This window comes from Salvia miltiorrhiza, chromosome 4 (genome assembly GCF_028751815.1).
Source record: "Salvia miltiorrhiza cultivar Shanhuang (shh) chromosome 4, IMPLAD_Smil_shh, whole genome shotgun sequence".
Lineage (NCBI taxonomy): Eukaryota > Viridiplantae > Streptophyta > Magnoliopsida > Lamiales > Lamiaceae > Salvia > Salvia miltiorrhiza.
Window position 1 is genome coordinate 38,637,944 of NC_080390.1, and position 24,470 is coordinate 38,662,413.

The 24,470-nt window shown below is 40.4% G+C and overlaps 2 protein-coding genes across 2 annotated transcripts; both read right to left on the bottom strand.

Annotated features, from left to right (window-relative positions):
• LOC131021536 (uncharacterized) lies at positions 1-2,248 on the bottom strand. Its single transcript, XM_057950771.1, has 2 exons — positions 1,869-2,248; positions 1-1,601 (listed from the first exon to the last, which is right to left on the bottom strand). Exon 2 carries the CDS (start codon positions 1,409-1,411, stop codon positions 350-352), a length of 1,062 nt encoding a protein of 353 aa, XP_057806754.1. The 5' UTR covers positions 1,412-1,601; positions 1,869-2,248; the 3' UTR covers positions 1-349.
• Positions 2,249-3,937: 1,689 nt separating this feature from the next.
• On the bottom strand, positions 3,938-5,429 carry LOC131021537 (uncharacterized). The gene is made up of 2 exons (XM_057950772.1): positions 4,602-5,429; positions 3,938-4,522 (listed from the first exon to the last, which is right to left on the bottom strand). The coding sequence occupies exons 1-2, from the start codon at positions 5,427-5,429 to the stop codon at positions 3,938-3,940; spliced, it is 1,413 nt and encodes a 470-aa protein (XP_057806755.1).
• Between the last annotated feature and the right edge of the window lie 19,041 nt (positions 5,430-24,470).

Genomic DNA, 24,470 nt, shown 5'->3' on the forward strand with positions numbered 1-24,470 from the left:
TCAGAAAAGGTTATTTATTAAAAATAGAAGGACAATGAGACAAATAAGATGTCATATAGTTAAGTTGAAGAGACCACTAAACCTCTGTATAATTGCTACAACCTTACAAGTATCCATATCCATTTATAGTTTATGAGATAAGAACTCCCAATTCAGAAATAATCAGAAATCAGATGTGTAACATATATACAATCTAGCCTAACTATCCAAAATTTGCTGCAGCTCTAGACCACATAAGTTCACCTCAATTGTGTCACCTAAATAGTTAGATGAGCTTCTGTAGTCCCAATAATAGGTCGTCAGGTTTTCAGATGAACGCCAAAGTTACTGTTACACAACAAATAACAGACTACCCACTCAAATATTCCTCGGTTGCACACAACATCTTCTCCAGTAGTATTGGCCAATCTTCCCCAAGTATTTGGGAATTTGATTGCATTGCGACTTGAAAGTCGGCCATTGACACAGAAAACGATTGATTGGAATTTTGTACAACTGTCAGCGGCCTTATTCCATTTGTAGAGGACCTAGCCACATGATAAACTTTATTGGAAACCTTGCTTTCAGACCTTGAAGAAGCTAAATTCAAACAGGGTTTTAATAATCTCTTCATGAAAATATCCAAGCCACTGTTTAACAAGTTTGCAGAATCTGTTGAGACGTTTAAACCCTCCATCTCCAACGCTTGTTTCAATCTCTTTCTTAACGAACTAGTATCAGGAAGTTCACCATTGTTATAGCAGGTTTCCACACCAACAGATTGTGATGATCCATGAGATAACATTTCCCTCGTTCCTTTCTTATTTAGAGAAACTCCAAAAGGAGCACTAAGAGGGCTTCGACTATGAGTCCCAGGGCTTCCAGCAAGCTGTTCAATTTCTTCCCCCTCTTCCACAGAGGTGACTTCGACAGGAGGCCTGCTACCTAAAGACAACAGCTCTGTAGCACTATGCTGTTCCTGAACCTTCAGCAATGAGTCTTCAGATGGTACACTATGGGGCTTCCCATAGGGCCCGAGTGGACTAGTTCGGTCCTTGGACTTACAATCCCAAGGAGTCGGAATCCTCCCGTTTGTTGGAGACTCGTGAACTGAATCTCTGCCAAACCATTGGTACTTATTCGGCACCTTCACATTCAACGATGCTTTCCCTTTTCCACACTTGGGTGGAGGGGACTTTGAAAGATGAGCATTTCTAATTATGGCTCGAATAAGTCTATTATGGAGAGTAACACTCTCTCTCCCCAATAAGTTGATACAGAGCTTATCAAAATCTGATTTACTAATCTTGAGACTCAAGTACCTATTCAAGAGATTGAAATACTGCTCAGTTTTTTGTCGACCAAGCCTCATTTCAATCTGAAGTTTCAGCTCAATAGTATCAATACGACGACAATGCCGGTCCCCGGGCATTTTTTTCCCCTCCTGAATTCACAGCAACAATCGAAACGAAATGAAGTTAACAAACGAATTGATGCATTAGAAAATCCAGCTAACCCATCCAATTTTGCCGATGCAAAGACCCTAAACTCGTCTTGGCCGATCCAAGTCAACCTCGCTGAGCTCAGTCAACAGTACAAGCTGACACGCATTGAACTAAATTCTGCAGAAGTTTAGCAAAAACATGCGCAATTCAAGCTAAGAACAACTTCAAATCACTTCGTTCGCTAGAAAACCCACTACTTCCACAAATTAAAAACACACACTTCACGCGCAAAATCAAGCTCAACATACCCAAATCAAAGCATAATTCAACACCAAAAAATGGGGAAAACGTCAAAGACAACCAAGATGCAAACTTTATCGAATCCCAAAATCAATAAAACGCCCTAAATCGCAATTCAATCAAAATTAACTGAACAAAACTCACCCCCTGCAATTCAAGAACACAGCTCGAAGCACTTCAACACGCGGAAAGCCTCATTGTCGGGAGAATTGAAACCACGAAAGTCGAGGCGATGGAGGTTCGGCGGTGGTGTCAGACAGAAATTAGGGCGTGTGTGAGAGAGAGAATTAGGGGAGATGGGGGGGGGAGTTGGAAGTTGGAAGCTTCTTCACCTCAAAGTCAAAGAAGAGTCAAAGGGCACGTGTGCTTTCTGAAATAGCTGGAGGCGAGAAAAAGAGAGGCGACATTTATAAACTTCGTTATTCATGTAAAAATGTGGGCTTTGGGCATCCAATGATTGAGGAGTTCGGACCAAAATTCTCCGACTAGGGTGAAAAAGTAGAGGTCACACATCTTTGGCTACCTACTTACTACTTTTATTTTTCTTTTCCTTTTTATGGCAAAATCTCTAAAACAAAAGGCCAACTCTCTTACGCTTGTGCTTATGATTTTGCCGTTGACTCATCCTATCGATTCGACTTTGTAAATTCAGTTATAGTGAAACCAAAGTGTACAAATTTTGGCTGAGTTTTTTTTATCTTGTACTCCCTCCGTCCCAATATTCAAGTCCCGTATTCCTTTTTGGGGCGTCCCATGTAACAAGTCCCCTTTCCTTTTTTGGCATGAATTAGGGGATGATTAGTTGAGTTAATTAAGTGTTAATAATTTCCCTTTAAACTTAAATGAAAACCCTAAAAACTAACCCATCCCAATTCTCGCCTAAATCTGCCACTCTCTCTTTCCTCTCGTCTCTCTGACTGCGCCGCCCTCCTACAAGGGGAAAACCCTAGATTTTGGCCTTCGTCTTCCTCTGTGCCTCTCCGTTCTTACAGCCGCCGTGCCTTCCGTTCTGAAATCCGCCGTGATGAAGCCTCCCTTCGGTTGGAAGGAATATCTGAGCGGAGAGGTGGTTCCGGACTCCGAAGATTCTTGCTCTTCCTGGGGTGATCCGCCGCCGGTGTACTTCCCTTTCTCCATGTCGGAGACGTCGCCGCCGTCACCCGAGGAGAATGGTCTCGGCGAGTCAGATTGCGAAGAGATTAGAGACGACGCGGCAGATCGGCGCTCGCCCCCTCCTTTCCGACCTCCGATCTTTCGACGCCCTTGCCCCGCAAGGATGAAATCGTACGTTTCTCACTCAATACCTTTGTGTGGTACTACATCGTCTGAAATTGAGGGAGATCTTGACCTTTTTTGTTATGAATCTTGGGGAAATGATTTTCTGAGCGAGGCAAACCCTAGCTTCGAGGAATTGGAGGAATTGGAGGCGAGTTCGGATGAATTGGCGATGAAATCAGTTGAACCAATTCAGTCTTGGCACACTGCATCCAACGCCCACCTTAAACTGCTCGCCATTTTTTACCCAATGATGTTTCGGGTGAGATCTTCCATTTTGCCTTTGTTATGTGACTGTTGTCTCTGGGTTAATTGATTGCATGCAAGAGTACTAGGGCTGTGTTGGTGTTGTCAATGCTGAAATGATGAAATAATGCACATACAAATTTAATTAAGGCCATCTATGATTTCTTTATTGCTATGAGATGTTGGGTATGGCTGTTGTAGCTTTGTATTGGTGTTGATGGCTATTGTGTGATCTGTATTTGGTGGCTTCGGCTGTTGTTTCTATGTATGTGGGCTGATTGCCACTTGATGTTCTGTTTTTGGGTGGTGGTGGATGTTGTTGCTCTGTATGTGGGCTGATTGCCACTTCTTGCTCTGTATGTGGGCTGATTGCCACTTGCTGTTCTGTTCTTGGGTGGTGGTTTCTGTTGTTGCTCTGTGGTTGATGGTTCAAACTGTTCTTGGTTGGTGGTTGCTGTTGTTGCTCACTAAATCATGCTTTCAATGGTTCTGCAACTTGTTTTGTTGCCCACTACTTCATATGTAGTGATGGTAGCTAGGCAAGAGGGCGAACTAAAGCATTCACCATTACTAAATCATTTACCATGTGTGTGTACATATTTCCAAAAACAAAAAAACACACTACCAGCCCTACTATAGGTTGCTGTACACATTTACAAAACCACAAAAAAAGAGACTTGAGTACCTTGTCATTAGTCAAGTAACATTAGGGCATTGAACTGTGATTCAATGCCATCTAATGTTGCTTCATGAATTCCCAATCTCTGTTTAAGTTCTTCAATGCCTTCAACTTCACCTTTTTCTTCCAAATGTGCTATGCTTTCACTCACAAGTTGTTGTGGAACATCCAAACATAGTGGCAGCCTATCTTGTCTAATCAACGAGCCTTTCTTCATATGGGGTAATTTGTAGCAATTCTGCCCCTTCACCTTCAAAGTCTCTAGCATACAACCTTGTAAGCTTAAAAAAACACAATTCAAAGTCATAGGGTCTAGTTCTTCAAAAGAAGATACCACTGCTTTTACTAAATCATCCACATTGAAGCATGCAGTCTCCTGTTGTAGGCTTTGAATTGCCCTAAACCAACCAAGGTCATTGATATTGGTGTCGGGTGAGTTTGGAGGTTGATGAATTATGTTGATATTGAAACCATCACTTGATGCAACCTCTCTAAACTCTAAGTCATCATTTCTAATGTGTGGTCTTGCATTATCTTGTTGTATAAAGATATCCTTGCTGTAAAAGGAGGGCCACTTGGCCTTGATGGCAGGTACAAGCTGCCACAATTTATCATTCATACATCAGTACATATTTCAAGTAAATAAACTGAACTGGATTGCATACTAAGAGTATTACCTGCTTGATGAACCCCTCTCTAACAACATCCTTTGTGATGCTCTCTATTGACTTTTGCTCTAGAGTTCCTGCCACTCTGTTTTTACTTGATCTCTTGGCTGCCACCATCTCTGTATATGGGAAGATGCCTATCTTCCCATCAAACAACACACTACCATCTTGAGCAAACAATGGCCTGCACACTGCGCACGAAAACATCACCTTTTGGATGAACTTTTTGTTTTTGCAAGCTCTATGTGGCTCAGCCTCTGCTGGAGTTAAGTACCACCTTTGAGAACTTTTGGTTATGTAAAACCATTTCTCATCAATATGTATAGTGTTATGCATGGTCTTGAACCTCAATACATCTTGCTGCCGGTCATACTCCATTGCCTCGAGGCAAAACCTCATCCTTAACAGCTTATTTGCTGCTGTAAGGTCAGGTTTTATTGCATTAGTGTGTGCTTTGATCAGCCCTTGATCTACCCAACGCCCAACAGTACTCTTGCTGCAGTTTATGCCTTTTGCTAGCCTTCTAATTGTTGATCGCTTTGTTAACTCTATACTTGCAATTAGTTCTAGGTCTATGTGCACCCTTCTTCTCCTTGGCCTACATATCTTCTTACTCTGTGAACTTATGCACTGACCTTGCTGTTGTTGATGTTTTGCTTCAGCCCAAATGCGAGAAATGGTCTTCCGGCAGACATGGAACTTCTCCTCCATAGCTTTCATCTTGCCTCTTGGTGGCTTCCCATTCTTGCACTCTAAAAGCAAGGTTTGAAGAATTGAAGTTCTTTCTTGTGTTGTCAAATCCTTCCTCCTCATTCTCTTTTTTTTTTTTTGGCTCATTTATTGCAAGGAAGAATGTAATGCAATAAATGAAGCAGCAATTGTATTTGTACAGCCTCTGCCGCCTTTTTTTTGGCGATGAACAGTAATCTATGAAATTGGTTTTGGTTAAATTTGTGTACTGCAAGTTCTATTTGTTGGCGCCTCTTTTAAACTCATTTAATTAATCAAGTTAAATTGGTGTAAAAGGTGCCTTTTTGGTTAAATTGGTCTACTGCCACAATTTCTCATTTTCGGCAGATTAAAGTCAAATAATTAATCAACTTAATTAATTAATGAATAAATAAGTTTTAAAATTATTCCAGATTTTAATTTATTTTTTAAAGGCAATTAGTTAAAGAAATTAGTTAGTGTATAAATAACATTAAATATTACACTAAACATGTGGGGTCATTTACTTTTACATCCACTTTAACTCTCCTAAATACCCGTGCCCAAAAGAAAGGGGACTTGATTAACGGGACGGAGGGAGTATTAGTTGCATCTTTTGGGATGTATTAATGTCAAATGGATATGATTTTGACTTCTACCGGATTGGATGGGATTGAGATTTAAATTTAATATTTTCTTTAAATGATAGCTTTTCCATTGGTGCTTACAAAAGTGTATCTTTTGGGATGTATTAAGTCATTATGCCGTCAAAGTTCATATTTACATTTTATTTTATTATTTTTATATAAAAATAATTGCATATGGAGACATAAAGTTTTAGACTATTATAATTTCAACATTATTTTTCAAATTTGACAATGGTACACCGTATACCTAATATTTTGATTAGAAGTGTTCACATTTTGATTCGCACCCTTATTTTTGCTCATTCGGAAACATCATTTCTCTCAAAGTCTGTTCTTGTGGTGAATTTGCACCTCCATTTTCAATTGTCATCCTGATTGGCCTAGATCTGAACAAAGCTCTTACGAGTCCTCTGCCTTGACCTTTTCCTACTTTCACTCTCTTTCGCCTTGTGTTCGCTTCAATCTCAGGATCAAATCACAGATAATTATTTTCTCTTGTAAGATTGGGTTCGAACATGGAAAGAAAATGTTAAAAAATTAAATTGAGAATCAAAATACTGGCTCGCAGAGTCCCTGACAACGACGTCAATTTGTTGAAGCCCGTCGTCAAGACTTCGGGCAAATGAATTTGTAATTTGTCTTATGTCCACTATCAGGTTTTGCTAATGGCAAGATATGGTCGATCCCACAAAAAATTGTGTATCTTGACCTTTGATGTCACAATGTCACAATTATAAAGGGGGTTGCATGTTGGTCTAAGTGCCAGGACTTTGGTCGGAACTGAATTGAAGAGTTTGACTAGATGAAAAAGAAACTGAAATGTTAACACAAAGATAAATCAATAATAAAGGGAAACTTGGTCTGGGCATAGTCTTAATAGGTATGTTTTGTATTTTCGGTCATTGGTTCAAAAATATTCGTTGTGCTCATATATCATTGGTTATGGTCATTTGATCAGTGAGATATATCCCAATATGTCGCGGTGTCAATACACATGCTCACCCAGCCTTCATCTTCACCCTAGGTTTTGGGATAAATTGGTTTGTTCCACCCGTCTGATCTGGTCAGATTTCCCACGTAGAACTATAGTCTCGCGGGTTTGCCCAAACTACATACACTCTCATCAGACCCAAATGGCCAAAGGCATAGACCACTTGACCGCACCAGTCACATTACTCGGAGTGAAAGATATCCACACTTTGCCCCGATATCTTGCCCAAAATATTACCGACCAATTAATATTCTAAGTTTGATCAAATTATATTGGATTCAGACCTAGTGCTTCAGGAACGCACGCATACAAATATTATGCCCACATTCGACCTCACTATTTATATAACCATACCCAACTTGACTTAGCCCAAATCAGGAATTAAAACTTACCTAGACATAATGAATTAAACAAATGCAAAGAGAAATAAAGAAAATAACATACTTGGATTGAAGATAAATGATTTGAATATTAAAGCAGTCTCTAGCCAACACCAACTTTGACCAGAGCAAATAAAACATATACAAAATTTAAAGGGTGATAGTTGGCATCGGGTAGAATGGGAGCAACAGTGTCTAACTCATTCGTGGTTGGATATGCTTCCCATATTTATAGAGTTGTAGTGGGCTTACGGCATAGCCCATGCATCAGGTCCAACATTTTGGCAGCTAGGGTCGGCGAAAATTCTTTGATTCTATGTCAAACCCCCTAGTGATCTTTCCAAGATCACTAGGCAAGTGATCTTTCTAAAAAGGTAAGTGAATCATGCATTTCTTCTCGTCTGTGCGATGGAGGGTGCCACTGTGCCCAATAGTCACCCAAAACCTACTTATCTCTTTGGCACGTCACATTTGCCTTCTGTCTTCGCCCTGATCAAATTCCTTTCTCTTTGGCTTTGCGCCTGAACATTATCTGATCCCGCACGGTACTCAGTCTGGGCAAAGGACACATGAATGTTGTGCTCACTAATAACTTTGAGTTCTTGCCTCTCGCACCTTTCTCTTCCCAATAAAACACATGCACACCTTGAGCCCTACAATGTGTCCTCCCAGACACAAAAATATGGAAAAGCACAAGAAAAAGACTCAATCTAAACCCAAACATAAACTAAAAAAAGAATGAAAAATGGGCTTGTCAGCACTCTTTTTCTTGGTGTTGTCCTCTTGAAGTTCTAGTGCAGAGATAGAGGCTTACAAGGTGTAAGCCTCTTTGTCATGATTCAACTTCTTGTAGAATTATTCTACTTCCACCGGTAAGTGCAGCGCGGTTGGATATTGAAGAAGGTAGATAATCCATGGTAATCGATCATCTGGAAGATTTGCAGTGCTTCCGAAATGTTATTACCGAATAAGCAGAATGTGGGTTCAAAGTTGATGGATTTCACCATTGTACCTGAAATTCAGAAAAGACCAAACATTTACTATACAATTTTGCAAGATCAATGATATATACATAAGCACTAGGACACACATTCTAATTAGAAATAGTCCAATGTACACACAAACTCATCAATAATCACAATGAAATTTCAAAATACCTAAATCTTCGAAAGTATGCAAACACTAAAATGAAAATGCACAAATTTTACAAGTAGGTTTTCGAAGACTTGGGTTCATAGAAAACCTTGGAGAGATTTGAAATTGTGAATTTGAACACGTGTGAAGTATATTATATATATGTGCGCATGATTTTAGAAATATGATGTATGTAGAATATGGGTGCTACAATGGGTGGCAATCGTGGGCAATTAAATGCGAAGTCTGACAGTGTACGATGTAAAATGAACGTAAACTCACATTTATTCTATTAACTATCAAACTTTTGTTTAGTAGATAAAACAACATCATCACAGAAACAGTTGACATAATGGGTTTAAACTTTTCAAGATTTTCTATCACTTCAGCTTCTGACTGGTCATTTTCATGAACGTGTTCTTCTTTAGTTTCAGTCATCACTAGGTGTAGCTGTAAGACCAGCTTTTCGTTTTCTTGCAATTGTAGGACACTTATTAGTATAGTGACCCATGCCTTGACAACCCCTACATTCAACATTGTTAGAGTTTCCATTCCCAAATGTTGAACTGTTGTAGTTCTTCTTGACATTTGTGATGTTGGAATAAGATCCTACAAACATTCGTGATGGTTTTCTGTATCCAGATTTGTTCTTTACTTTCTTCAAAAACTTCATCATCGTTAAAGTGTTTGGCAAACATGGTAAGAGTAAAATCATCATCTTCCATATTAACATCTGAGCTCTCAACATTGTCAATAACATCAGACACAGAAGCAGATTTGTCAACATGAAAAGCAACAATCTTATGATTATAATTATACTTGTGTTGCTCAAGATTCATCTCATATGTTGCAAACTTACTAACCAGATCACAATTCTAATAAAAGTAACACCAACAATTTCTTCAATGGAATGTTGTACGTTTCTGGAACTGATATCAATATTTTACTTACAAGTCTCTCATTGTTGACCGGTTCTCCAAGTCTCTCATAATACGTTGGAATGGTTTTATCTTCTCGTATCCTCATGATTTCAAACTTGGTGATTAGCATTCGCAATTTTGTTGCTCAAACCTTGTTGATCCTTTATAATATTCCTGTAAAATTAGACAAGCATCACGAGCTTCAATGCAATTAGATATCATGCAAAAACAAAGTACATCAACTGAGATAAAATTGCATTCAAAGTCTTGGAGTTGTGATTAGAAATAAGTCGTTCATCTGCACTCCATTAACTTTCTGGTTTAGGAGAAGTGTTGCCAGCATCATCAGTAATACATGGTGGAGTCCATCCATCCAACACAGCAATCTAATCACGTTCATCAATGGATTTTGTATATATCTTCATCATTATATTCTACAAGGAATAGTTTTTCCACTACTATCAAAAGCAAGAGGATGACACATCCATCAGTGATAATTTTGCACACGAAAACGTTTCTTAGTTCGTCAACAACCTGGTCTTGATGCCAATTGAAATAGTTTATTGCCCCAAATTACCACTAGTAACACTGTAATTTGTAAGAGTGGCGTTAATAGGAATGTTGGCAAATAAAATGTTAATAATAGTTAAGTTACGTGGATCGGAATTTTAATAACACACATCATACCGTTTCATAGGTTACATAAATATACTGTGTGAGTGTCTCATGGCCGAATCCACTATTTTAATCATCATTACAAGGTACAATACAAGATCTCTTGGTCATCAACCTTTGCACATTAGTTGTCTAAGATTAAAACACATATATAAAATTGCACTTATCAATATTGATTCAACACATAAAACTAACAGTCGATTAACCTAAGGTCAAACGATCAAATAAACAACTTGCTACATTCCAATGACCTTGATCTTATATTCTTGCCCTTGTCCTCCCGACAATACAAAGATGGTATTTATACAGATTGGCTACCTAAGACTCCTTCGCTAGAGCAAGCATCGAAGAACTAGTTTCATGTTTGCAGCAGGAAAATGATGAAATGGTTGTGGTGAATGTTAGGTCAGTGAAATCACACTTCCAACTCGTACGCATGAGAAGATCATCTTGCAGCTTTTATAGAGTGTCATGTTGTGGTCAGTTTGTACCATTTTCCATGTCTGGATTCCTCGTATAACCAGCTGCAATATACTCTAAAGCACTATTTATCAGTCAGTCATGGAATGTTGGTTGAAGCTCATGCTTCCTGCAAAATAGAAATTATCGCCCTACTATCTTGGACCGTGATTAAACCATATTTCCACTTGTTGTAAACGTGGATAAGTACATAAAACACGTTATTTCACAACCAAAGAATAATAACACATAAAAGGAAGAAAAGATTAAATATATGCAGAGTCAAAATTCAACTTCAAGAAAGACTCCAAGAATGTTCGCTGGAACCTAGAAATTGGTGAAGCATGAAACCAAAACCTAATCTAAAAAGTAATAACCGAGACATGATTTACGTGGTTCAGTCGTTAAGACCTACATCCACGGGCGTTCTTCGAGTTCTTCCACTATACTTCGAGACAATTATACATTTTACAAGTGTGTTGCTCCAAAAAACTATCCTCTTAATGCTAAAGCTAACCTTCTATTTATAGATGTGAGAGTGAGCCCTAAAGGCCTTAGGCCCATGAACTCTAATATTTGGATTTAGGCCCTTTAATACCTTAATACACTTTAGCCTTGATTCGACCCCTCTGCGCTGTCCTTCGTTGCCCGTGTTGAGTAGCTCACTTGAGCTGCGCAGGCGAGTCTGTGCTGCCAAGTAACTTGGGTAGTCTGCGCCGCCAAGTCCCTTCGACTGTGCTGTCAAGTCCCTTCGTCTGTGCTGCCGAGTCCCTTTATTATCGGAGGTCTTCAATTAAACCTGCACTGGTTGGCTTCGTTCAATAAGAATAATAATAACAATAATAATAATCAAGTAAGATGTTCTTGTATTGCCAAGCACAGCGCTGATGAGTATTCTAGTCCTCATCAGCTACTCCCCCTAGTCTGGTTGAACTGTGTCTTCTTCGTTGTTCAACCAGTGGTGTGTGATATAGAGTCAGCGCTGTGCTGCTCTCTCGTGTCAGTTAAGTGTACATGATTCCCTGCACTTGTTAGATAAGAACTTGTCAATCTCTGTAAAAATAGTAAAGACAAAGTATTTCAACGCTGCAAATGAACTAAGATAAAAGAAAGTAATTTTTCCTTCGGGTTGTTTGGATGTCATCAATGATGACTAACTTAAGGCTCAAATATCCGCAGAGCGGCTGAGTTGCCACTTAAGGCTCATCCCCAGTCTAACTTTCGCGGCTTACGATGTTTCTGTGCGGAGCATAGACATTGAGGACTTCGTTGTGCAATTAATGCCTTGAATTTTGCAATTAATGCCCTAGTCGTGCAATTAATGCCTTGAATTTTGCAATTGATGCCCCGAAGTTTTGCAATTAATGCCCCAAAGTTTTTGCAATTAATGCCTTAGTTTTTGCAATTAATGCCCCTGTCTAACTTTCGCGGCTTACGATATTTTTGCGCGGAGCATAGACAATCAAATAACCATGTCTAACTTTCGCGGCTTACGATATTTTTGCGCGGAGCATAGACATTGTGAACTGACAACAACTCGGACATTCAGCGCCGACCGAGATAACTATTTTCCCTGTACTTGAAATAGCTGCTCTGACTGTGCTGAGATAGTCACACTGGTTGCGCTGATACAATCGCACTGACTGCACTGAGATAGCCACATTGGCTGCGCTGATACAATCGTACTGACTGCGCTGAGACGATGGCACTGTCTGCACTGGGGTAGCCACACTGGCTGCGCTGAGATGACTAAGCTAGTTATGCTGATAATTTGAGCGCTGATTGTACTGAGATAACTAAGATAGTTCCACCAGCCAAGATAACAGAAATAACTGAGATGGCTGTGCAGGCTGAGATAATTGAAATACCTGAGATAGCTAGGCAGGCTGAGATAGCCTGTCCTGACTGCGCTGAGAAAGCTCAGATACATTCTGAGGCTGATAGCTACGCAGGCTGAGATAGCCCGTCCTAACTGCGCTGAGAAAGCTCAGATATATTCTGAGGCTTACAGTTCTGGATCGTGGCTAAGTTACCATTTAAGGTTTTAATATCCGCTATGCGGCTGAGTTGCCGTTAAGGCTCAAATATCCTGCTAAGTTTTTCGAGAAAACACACATGGTGGTATATACTCCACTCTCCCCCTTAGTAACATGTGCATGATTCAACAAAACATGTTATGTGGATGCTTGTGATTGGTGTTCCTACTTGTAATGCTAGTGACAGCGCTGGTGTGACTATGGTCCCAAAGTATGTTATCCAGATTATGTTCCAGGTCTTAGCACTGCAGAAGGTGTGCATCTTCGTGTACTTAGTATTAAATTCCCAAGTCCCATCAGAAGATAATATAAATCATTAGTATGCCCAAGTGGTCAAGTAGAATATTTTTCAGATCCCAATCATGCTCACGTGCTTCGATAACTAAGGTCATGTATGAGAAACTTTAGTTCTGCGAGGTACCTGAATCATCACTATTTAGTGGGTTTCCCATGTTGTAATATAGTGTGTATCACACTTGTTCAAGTGTTTTCCCAAAATATGCTTATCCTGTGCTGTAAGAATCCTCAAGTACCACTGTTAGTAAAACATGAGAGCCCCTCTTAACAGGGCTATAAACTTATTGCGAAGATAATCTCAACCGTTGATCATGTAAAATATTGCTATACATTTATTGCTCAACAGAGTATTCCTCGTTCTCAAAATCGAACAAGATATAAAGATAAAATGATAGAGAGCTTTGAGTTCAAATGCGAGTTTCCCTCGCTGAGGAGTCATGTTTTCAACAACACAAATAAAGTTTTTACACGAATAAGTAAAGCCATGAGCAGAGATTGAACTGCGAGGTAGCAATAACCTGGTGGAGCCAACATCCTGGACAAGATAACTTTCATCCTCAGAATTTTGAGTATTCATCAGCTACTGTTTCCTTTGGAGGAGTCCTCGTTTTATTCCCATACTTCACAGAGAAGATATGATTTTGATTGCTGCCCCATACTGACAATTCTTTTTCGATTTTTCCTGGTATAGGCTACGCGAAGCGGGACTTTCACAGCAGGTATCGACGCGGAGGCTGAGCTGCAGTAGTTGCGAACCCCAAACCACGAGCCTGATGGATATTGAACAAATCGTCAACAACCTGGATGACCAGTTGGTGTTTTCAATCGATAATTCCCTTAAGCAGTCAAGCTGTACTCGTCATAGTGGTATTAACATGCCCTTGTAAAAAATCAAACAAAAGCACAGGAAGTCATAAGCAAAGTAAGCGAATGAAATTCGGGGACTGCTCTGGTCATGACATGAATCAAGAAAATCTCAAGTGAAAGTGAAAATCTCCCTGTCAAATTAAGCTGAACCATGGCTCTCATGATTTTCCCGTAGCGTTCCTAAATTTTGATTCGTCGATGAGTTCATCTCCCAATCATCAGTTATCTTATCCCCGCAAGATTGAAAACTTCTTCCCGAGCTGAGTAGCTGCGTTGAATTCTTCAAGCATATTTTTTTAGAAATTCAACAAGGCCCCATTTTCAACATCAATTCGGCTTTTTGTAGATATTTCTTGAAAGATGATCCTGCGCTGGAATTACGTAGAAAGATATAGCAGCGCTGCCCTGAGACATCTCGTATTTAGTCCACTCTTTCAGTCTTTACTGTTGGAGTTCAAGATTCATGCGCTGTTCTCTAAGATGAACGTACTGCGCTGGCCTCCTGATGCTTCAATTCTCCTCGAAGATAACCCAACGTTCTTGATGCCTCGCTGTTTCAATGCAGTGGCGAACTGCCCTTTCCCTTCCCTATGAGCTTATTGACAACAGCGAGATCGGGATGAACCGATTAACCCCCGACAGATGTAACTTGGTGGCCAGTGTCAGCTAGGGTTGTAAATGAATCGAATAATTTTGCTCGATTCGAGATTCGATTCGAAATTGCCTGATTCGTATTCGAAATTATTCGATTCGTATTCGATAATAAATATTCGATTCGATTCGATTATTATTCAAATACTTAAATGAAATATTGATATTCGATTCGATATTCACAGTTATTCGATTCGATATATATAAATAATTTTTTATTTTAAATTGTTGAATATACTAAAAAGTAAAACCTAAACCTAATTCACTAAAAGTTATTCCTCAAATCAGCGCCTCCTCCTCAACCTCATTCCTCAAATCAGCGCCGCACAGCTCCCGCCTGCACCTGAACCTCGTCGCCCCACCCCCGCCGCAGATCTGCGCCTGCACCGCGCCGCATGCACCTGAACCGCGTCGCCTGCACCGGTCCGCTCGTCGCGCCTGCATCTGCACCGCGCCGCGTCGCCGCATGCCTCTGCATCGCCACCTGCTCCAGAGATTGCACCGCGCCGCATCACCGCCTGCATCTGCACCGGTCGCCGCACCTGCATCTTCATCGCCGCGCGGTCCGCGCCGCCTCATCCTTCCGGCCGCAGATCTGCTCGTCGCCTGCTCCAGAGCTTGCACAGCGTCGCCGCACCGCCTGCACCCTGCCGGCCGCAGATCTGCTCGCCGCCTTCTCTAGAGCCTACACCGCGTCGCCGCGCCTATTTACTTGCTGTCGTGCTTGAGTATCTCGCAGCCGAGGTATTGCTTCTATTTTCCTGCATTTTCAATTCTAGGTTCCGGTGTTGCTAGATTTCTGAATCTGATCGTGCACTTTAGTTGAACCTATCTTTGCTTTTCTGTTGCGACTTTTTCTGATTTTCTGTGAGAAATTGGCGTAGTGAATCGGGTATTTTTTTTAGTTTTGAGCGTTGATTGAGCTGGTTAGGGCTAACTACAGCAGTATCCTTTAAGCAGATTAGTGGCGTTTTTTATATTTAAGCATCTGAATTTCTTGTGTATTTTAAGCATCTGAATATCTGCATCTGAATTAATATCTACATCTGAATTTAAGCATCTGAATATCTGCACAGGATGAGTAGCTTGAGTTGTAATAAATTTCTTGTGATTTTATGTTTGTTTTGGCAGAATGCAGTTAATGGACAATTCACATCTAATAGAAAATACTCCTCAAGTAGATGAGATTGTGGTGGAAGTGAATGATGTGGAGAAAGAAGTTGTGGATTGAAGAGGTGTTTGCAAAAGAAGCTTCACGTTAAGTTACAGGCTTGAAAGAAGATTGAATGCTCGACATTTGTTCTAGTATCATCTTATTTTGATGTATTTGAAACTTTTCATGATGTATGTTTCTACATGGATATTGTTTATTTTACAATATTTTGAATTTGTGGCTTATATATTACTCCCTCCGTCCCACTAGACTTGCCACACTTGCCTTTTTTGTTTGTCCCACTAGAATTGACACTTTCCTAAAATAGTATGTGGTCCCTACTTTCTCTACTCACATAAAATAAGTGGACCCTACCTACTTTACACTCTTAACCCTTTATTCTTAATCTCCGTGTCCAACTCAAAAGTGCCAAGTCTAGTGGGACGGAGGGAGTATTTAACATTTTTTTCACTTCAGATTTTTGAATCGAATATTTTCGAATCGAATAATATCGAATACAAGTCGAATACTCGAATCGAATATTCGAATCGAGTATTCGGTTCGACAATTTAAGGAACTATTATAAAATGAACTGAATACTCGAATCGAATCGAATAACTCGAAAATATCAACGAATCGAATAACGAATCAAGTTTAATATTCGAACTCGAATCGAATAATAGTTTCATTTCACGAATACGAATCGAATATGTTGATATTCGCTTCGATTCGATTCGATTACAACCCTAGTGTCAGCTACCCCCAAGGCAATGTGAAGCGCATACTTATGATTTTTCCAGTGATTGAATCAACAATAATCGATCTCCGATTAGTCACAACAGTAGCAGCAGTTTCAGATAAACTACAACAAATAGATCAAGATCATAGTGAAGTCTTAAATCAGTCACTCAAGCCTTAAATCAAGTGAAGTGATTATCGGTAGAGATACAAGTAAACATAGCAGATAATACATCCCCATTATGTAGATATATAACTTCCAATACAGAATAATCCCTCAAAAAGAATATGAACATAAGCATAGATACTCAAACAATATGCCCCAAAAATATATCCTGTAATAAGGAACATCAAATCCCTGGAGTTTGAACAGTTCATCAACACATAAAATCCCTTTCTTCCATTCAATAATTCATAAAGTTCTCTAAAAGTCAGAAGCATTCAATATACATATAATTAAGAAGAGAAGATCAATCATTAGTCATGTACTCAATGATAATAGCCTCGTGATCGCAACGGTGATGTCGTAATAGACTCGTCCCCAGGAATTCTTACCCTTTATGCTTAACGACAACAGCAAGATCAGAGTAAGTGTATTAACAAGGTTGTGTACCCATTCCTTCGAGTTTAGAAGGGTGCGTGCCCTGCTCCATCAAACCAGGGAAGCAGCAGATTCGACTCCGACAGGAGAGATGTGAGAACCTGTTGGTGCGGCTGTCGGCGATGCAGCTCACGTAAAAAACTTCATCAGCGACGGATGGCCTCCGCCACCGCCAAGGCGCTGCTCTGCAGCTGAGAGAAAACTGGGATACATAGCCACATTTTAGAATACCAAAATATGATCAAGGCCGCGGTATTAATTCGACTGTCGTTGGAGTAGCATCGTAGGACGATGACAAGGAAGAGCTGTTTGGCATTGCGTGCTGATTCCTTGATCCATTAAACCACTCTGCACCATTCTGCAGATGAAAAACTGGATTGTACAATGAGGGTGAGCCTGAGTTACACCTCAATTTTCACTGTCAGAAATGAGCCCAAACTATATTCAATAACCAGCAGAAAACCAATTTGAACAAGTTTAGTGGCTAAAACAAGGTTCAAATGTGAGTGTTAATCTTATTGTAATCATGCTCATATATTTCAAAAACAAAAATTAGAATCCCAATCTGATAGAGAAAATCGTAAAAATACACTTAGCTTTGCAATATTGGGCATAGCTAGGGCTCGCTGGCGTTGTGGTTTAGGATCGAGGTGTGCCCTGAATCGAAGAAATCGGACCGAAGAAGACGAGGTATCTATAGGCGTAGCTCTGGTCACGGCGGCGGCGCACGGCTTGAATCGACGACAGTGCGTAACTTTTGCATAGCGGTGGTCCCTGCGCGGTGGTGGCGTGCTGTTTCTGCTCTGCGGTGGTGGTGGGCGGTCAGTATGGAGATGGGAATTGGACCGAACCGCTTCCAAGCGGCGGCCGCTTGCCGGATTTAGACGAGGAGGCGGCAGCGACGGTGACTTCCTGAGATTAGGGCTCGATTTGGATTCCGCGAATGGAATGGAGAACAGAGAGAGAACGGCGCCGGGGTTTTACGCTTCGCCGGTCGAAGCTGACCGGAGCAGATGACGGCTGAACGGCCGAAGGAGGCGCAGCCGACCAGAATTTGGCCGAGAGAGAGAGAGATCGGCTTTGTGAAGGAGCGGTCAGTGTTGAAGCTTCGATTTCAGCCATGCCCGTCCCCGTTGGAAGTTGGGGGCTGCGGCGGTGGAGAAACTTTGAAGAAAGAGGTGCGACTCCAAGAATTGGGGATCTTTGATGATGATTTTTTTTTTCGATGGATATTTTCCTCATTTTTGCTCCCCAATCAAAATAAATTCAGCTATGAACCGTAACCCAATCCCCATTGGGGAAGAACCCCATATGAACAGTAATCCCCCTTTTGTGAACAGTAACTCAAATCCCTAATTTCCTAAATTTCTTTTCGATGAACAGTAATCTGATTCAATGAACAGTAACCCCGAAAAAAAAAATGATGAATCTCACGCCTTAGCTCTGATTTCCCACAGACGGCGCCAGTTGGTGAAGCATGAAACCAAAACCTAATCTAAAAAGCAATAACCGAGACAGGATTTACGTGGTTCAGTCGTTAAGACCTACATCCACGGGCGTTCTTCGAGTTCTTCCACTATACTTCGAGACAATTATACATTTTACAAGTGTGTTGCTCCCAAAAACTATCCTCTTAATGCTAAAGCTAACCTTCTATTTATAGATGTAAGAGTGAGCCCTAAAGGCCTTAGGCCCATGAACTCTAATATTTGGATTTAGGCCCTTTAATGCCTTAATACACTTTAGCCTTGATTCGACCCCTCTGCGTTGTCCTTCGTTGCCCGTGTTGAGTAGCTCACTTGAGCTGCGCAGGCGAGTCTGTGCTGCCAAGTAACTTGGGTAGTCTGCGCCGCCAAGTCCCTTCGTCTGCGCTGTCAAGTCCCTTCGTTTGTGCTGCCGAGTCCCTTTATTATCGGAGGTCTTCAATTAAACCTGCGCTGGTTGGCTTCATTCAATAAGAATAATAATAATCAAGTAAGATGTTCTTGTATTGCCAAGCACAGCGCTGATGAGTGATGAGTATTCTAGTCCTCATCAGAAATGTTGATAACAAAATATTGTAAATATTTAATCCAGCATTGCTGGAGTTAACATTGACTCTAACAATATATTTATTTTTTTATTTTAACTATAATTATTATATCTCATGGAGGGGAAATTTAATAAGTAGTTATCTAATTAAATAATTATTGAAAATTAATTTGTAAAATTTGAGAATTAATTCAACTTTTATATATAAAAAAATATATATCAAATAAATTATCTAAACAATATAATATTCGTCAGCGCACTGCACAGTCCCACATAGGGGTGTCAAACCGGGTAGTGGGTATTCAGTACTTTTGACCTGACCCCGATACCCGAGTTAGGGTATGATTTATGCCTAATTGATTTAATTTTGGGTGTTTATGTGCGTTGTGGGTTTATATTTTTGGTTTAGTTCACTCAGTAGTTGATCGATTTGAGCTTATGTACTTATTTTGTTATCTCAAGATTGGCTCTAATTGATTAATTAGTGGAAAAATATAAAGCTTGAATTTGGCTGATTGGTCTTCACAAGAATCGTATCTCATCTCGATAGGAGTTCAAAGGCAAAAACGGATCCAAAATTGGACTTGTAACAAGGGAGAACGGGCCGAAACAAAAACATCGCGCAATGCAGTCCGCGCGTGAGCGACATGTTCGCTAATATTTTCACCACGCCGCAAGTATACGGTGTAGTTGTAATATAGGGAAGCAAGGTCGTATTCCACAAGGATTAGTAGTCAAATTCTAGTGATTACCTTAAGTCATTATGCTAGAGCTATTTAGACTAAACAAGGAGGTGAGTGGTTTGATTAACTAACAAATTCAAAGACAAAATAAGAACAATCAAACAAAGTGGATTAATTAAGTGATGAAGGTGGTTTAGGGATTAGGCAACGATGGATTAGCAATGGACTTCAATTAGCTCAATATTAGTCTTGATATTCCTATTTATCTAGAGTGATCTCCCCACTAGTTCTAGCCCCCTCCCGGACGACTAAAACTGTAGATTACGGGTCATAGTTGCCGTCCCCGGTCAACTTCTAACCTATAACTCCCAAGAGCACAAATGATCGGTAAACTCTCACCCAACTCTCAACCTCCCGGTTTATTGAGTCAATATGTTTCAAGCTCCTAATCTATTATGATTATCCTCTCCCAATTCAAATCACAAATTAGAAATGCATAGAAAGTGACCAACAATCCATACAAGAATTAAAGCTAGGGCTTGAAAAGATAATAACAAGGAAATAATCAAGACATATATTAAACATAATAATCAATCCATCACATAATCAACTAGCCTAATCCCCAAACCAATGGGGGATTTTATCCAAACATGTTCACAAACAACAAACCTAAATCAAAGAAATACATAAATGAAAGAGAGAGTAAGAAGTGACAAATCCTATTAATGAGCTTTCTCCAATCTTCTCTCCTCTTCAATGCATTCAATCTTGGTAAAAAGATGTGGTAATGGAGGCTAGGGTTTGGTGTGGAGGAATTGGGGAAGATGGAAAATGGGTGTGTTTGAGGTTGGGGAAGATGAATAATGTGAGGAAAAGGGGGAGAAAGGGGTTTAAGGGCTGAAAAACGCGACTCCGCTCTTTTCCCGCGGTCATGGCCCGCGCCCGTGGTGCTCAAACGTGGGCAAAACTCAGGGAACCCGCGGTCCCGCCCCGCGGCCGCGGGTGGTGACCGCGGTACACCCCTGGAATTGGGAACAGCTGACCCGCGGTCCCACCCCGCGGCCGCGGGTGGTGACCGCGGGGTACTGGGCGTTTTGCACAGTCCGCTCGTTTTGCTCCGTTCTCCCTCGTCCGGACTCGGATTTGGTCGCCGTTTGCGCTCACGGATTCCTCTCGAGACGTACTTCAATCTCATATCTTCAAAATGCTCCAATTAATCCTTTATTTTTCCTGAAATTACTCCAAAACTACACCAAGATATCAAATCTTCATAAAACTAAATATTCGGGCACAAACAAGCATTCACAAGCAAAACATGAAGGGAAATGACAACAAAACATGTGGAATTGAGGTATGAAAACCATGTTTGTCAACCTCCCAAACTTAAAGTGTTGTTTGTCCCCAAACGACGAAGAGAAGAGAAATAAAAGTAAACAAACATGTGAGCATGAATTGGTGTCATTTCAAGGGCTTCAAATTTTACAAAAAATCTTTCAAAAGTGCATCATAAGTATAAATGCATTCCAAGAAGTCACAAGTGATAATGAGTTCAATATTATAACCTCCAAGCTTGAATCCTAACAAAGTGGATGTTTCAATGACGCACTCAACTCTCAAGTGTTTAGAATGGACGTGTTTGCACTCAAATTGAAACAAGTATGCAATCTACCATAAGCTTGCCATTTATCCTAACTCTCTATACTTCAATGTGTTACAAATAAAGATCAAAAAGGGCTTCCATTGGGTTGTAATGAGGGCTCTTTGGTAAGGTGAGTAGTTTTTTAGGCAAAGTGACTCATCCCACAATCCATCAATCACAATGAACAAATCAACTTCACCATTTCTCTTATCAATCAAAAACCAAAATCCCTACATTTCATCTTTTCATCCTTAGTGATATCTATCATGGCTATGATTCAAAAGGCAAATCACTCCCCTTTATGCTCTTTTATTCACATTCATTTTCATTTCTTTTTCTTTTTGAGCTCATAGGGGATTAGTGATTTTCACACAATCAAAGCTTGATAAGCAATTTCAATCATTTCCCAAACTTTTTTCTTCATCAAAGCAACCACTAACACTCTAAGTTCTACCCCTTTATCATTGGTTCATTCAAAGAAAGGCTACAAGGCACAAAAGGGGTAATCTAGGATCATATGAGAATTTGGCACAATTGGGGTCAAGTGGCTAACAAAGATGGCCTTAAATCACTTCAATATTAACAACACATCTACTTTTATTTTCAAGAGAGGACTCATGGCAAGTTCTAGAGACCAACATACATGCTCAATCGATTTACACTCAAGAACAAAATGAGATTGTGATAATATGACAATCAATGGCTCAAATCTTACAAGCTCATTATCAAGTTCTTGGAGGCAAAACATTTAACTCACTTGTCACAAGTTCAAACTTTTCATGCATAATCCACAAGTGATACACACAATTTCTTTTCAAAAGCAACATTCATATCATAAGCCCAATGACATTCAATCAACATCACAAAGTTTGATACAATTATCCCAAGCAAAACAAAAACAAAAATATCAACCCAACTAACTCTCAAGCTTTCATTTATTCAACAATAACAAAAACAAGACAACAATACTAAAACAAACAAAAACAAGTAAAGCTTAAGATAGATGAGACAACTAATCCATCTCTCCCCTCCCCCCAAACTTATTTCACACAAAGTGAAAATGAGTTTGGAAGAAAAGAGAAGGAGAAGTTGTCTCGGACTCACAAAAAAAACTAACATATAAAAAAAATAAAAATAAACCATACAAAAATTAAAGGGTACCTTGTTGGGGTGCCTCCCAACTAGCGCTTAGTTTAACGTCATGAGCTAGACGTCTCCATGATGGTGTTATGGCTCGGGGGTGGTTCCAACGAACACTTCAACTTTTGGTTTCAAGGGCAAAAATGCCTTGATTCTTTCCTTCTCAACCACAAAGGTTCTTTCATCCTTCTTTCTCAATTCAATTGCTCCATTGTTGAAAACCTTGTTGATTTTGAAAGGACCCGTCCATTTTGATCTTGGCTTTTCCGGAGGTAGTGATCGACGGAAGGTGAGGAGAAGGACTTCATCATCGGGTGCAAACTCCCGTTTGTGCATCATCTCGTCATTAGCACTTATTGTCCTCTCTTTGTAGAGGCTTGACTTCTCAAATGCGTGATACTCATCTAACTCTTTGAGTTGGAGTACACGGTCTTGCCCCATTGGATGTATCTCATTCTCACCAAAGAATGCATACTTCAAGTGTGTGGGGAGAAGCTTCAACTCCAAGCCTTGGGCTTCCTCCTCTTTCCTTTCTCCCTTCAATTTTTCTTTCATGTTGATGCAAGGTTCAATCACTTGCATCAATTTGCATTCCTCCACTCTCATTCTTTCTTCCCCATCTTTGTGCTTGGGAGCTTTGTGGATTGAGAAGGTAACACTCTCATCATTCACTCTCAATGTGAGCTTGCCCTTTGCAACATCAATTAGGGCCCTCCCCGTCGCCAAGAATGGACGTCCAAGGATCAAAGGTACATCCTTGTCCTCAACCATATCCAACACCACAAAATCCACCGGAAAAATGAATTTGTCAACCCTCACCAAGACATCCTCCACTATCCCTTTTGGATATGAAACGGAACGGTCCGCCATTTGCAAAGCAATCGTGGTTGGCTTAATGGTTCCTATTTCAAGCTTGTTGAAGATGGAGAGAGGCATCAAATTTATGCTTGCTCCCAAATCACACAAGGCCTTTCCAAAACGACCATTTCCAACATCACATGGGATAGTAAAGCTCCCGGGATCCTTGATCTTGATGGGTAGCTTCTTTTGAAGAATGGCACAACATTCTTCGGTGAGGTTGACCGTCTCAAATTCTTCTAATTTCTTCTTCTTGGATAGAACTTCCTTGAGAAATTTTGCATACTTGGGCATTTGTTGCAAAGCTTCAACAAGGGGGATGTTGATGTGTACCTTCCGAAAGATCTCAAGGAATTTAGAGAACTCACTCTCCACATTTTTCTTTTGAAGTCTTTGAGGGAATGGAATTGGTGGGCAATAAGGTGGTGGTGCCTTGTACACATCTTTCTCCTTCTCCTTATCGCCTTGCATTTTTGAGGAAATGTTCTCATCATTGTTCTTGACTTCCAGAGGTATCTTGGACTCTTCAAGTATCTTCCCACTTCTTATAGTGATAGCCTTGCAATGTTCTTTTGGATTCACAACGGTGTTACTCGGAAATTGCCCCTTTTGATGTTGGTTGCTTAAGGATTCGGCAATTTGTCCCACTTTCATCTCAAGCATTTTCAATTGGGTTGCTTGAGCCTCTAACCTTTCATCGGTTCTCGTCATGTGGGATTGAGTGGCCGTTATGAATTTCATTAAGATCTCTTTAAGGTTGAGCTTCTTCTCTTCCTTGATCATGCCATCACTCACCGCAAATCCGGGCGGTGGTTGCAAGAAGTTATTGGGATTACCATAGGAAAGATTCGGGTGACGATTTGCTTGAAACCCTTGATTGTATTGCCCTTGTCCTTGATAGCCACCTTGTTGTTGGGGCCGGAAGTTCCCATAGCCTCGGTTGTTGTTGTTGTTGATGTAGTTCACATCCTCAAAGCTAGTTTGTTCTTCAACCACGGGTTCTACTCTTGATATTGACATAGCATCAATCTTGCTATTCATAGCGGTCAATTGAGCCGTCAAAAGAGCTATTGGATCCGAGCTTGTTGTAGCCGCCACCTTCTTCAAAATAGTCCTCTCCCCCGGAAATTGGTAGCTATTTGCGGCTAAATTTTCAATGATGTGGGCGGCCTCCTCGTGGCTCTTCTCCAACAATGCTCCATTGGCCGATGCATTCATGTCTCTTTGCATCTCACCACTACACCCGGTATAGAATGAGCAAATAATGGTG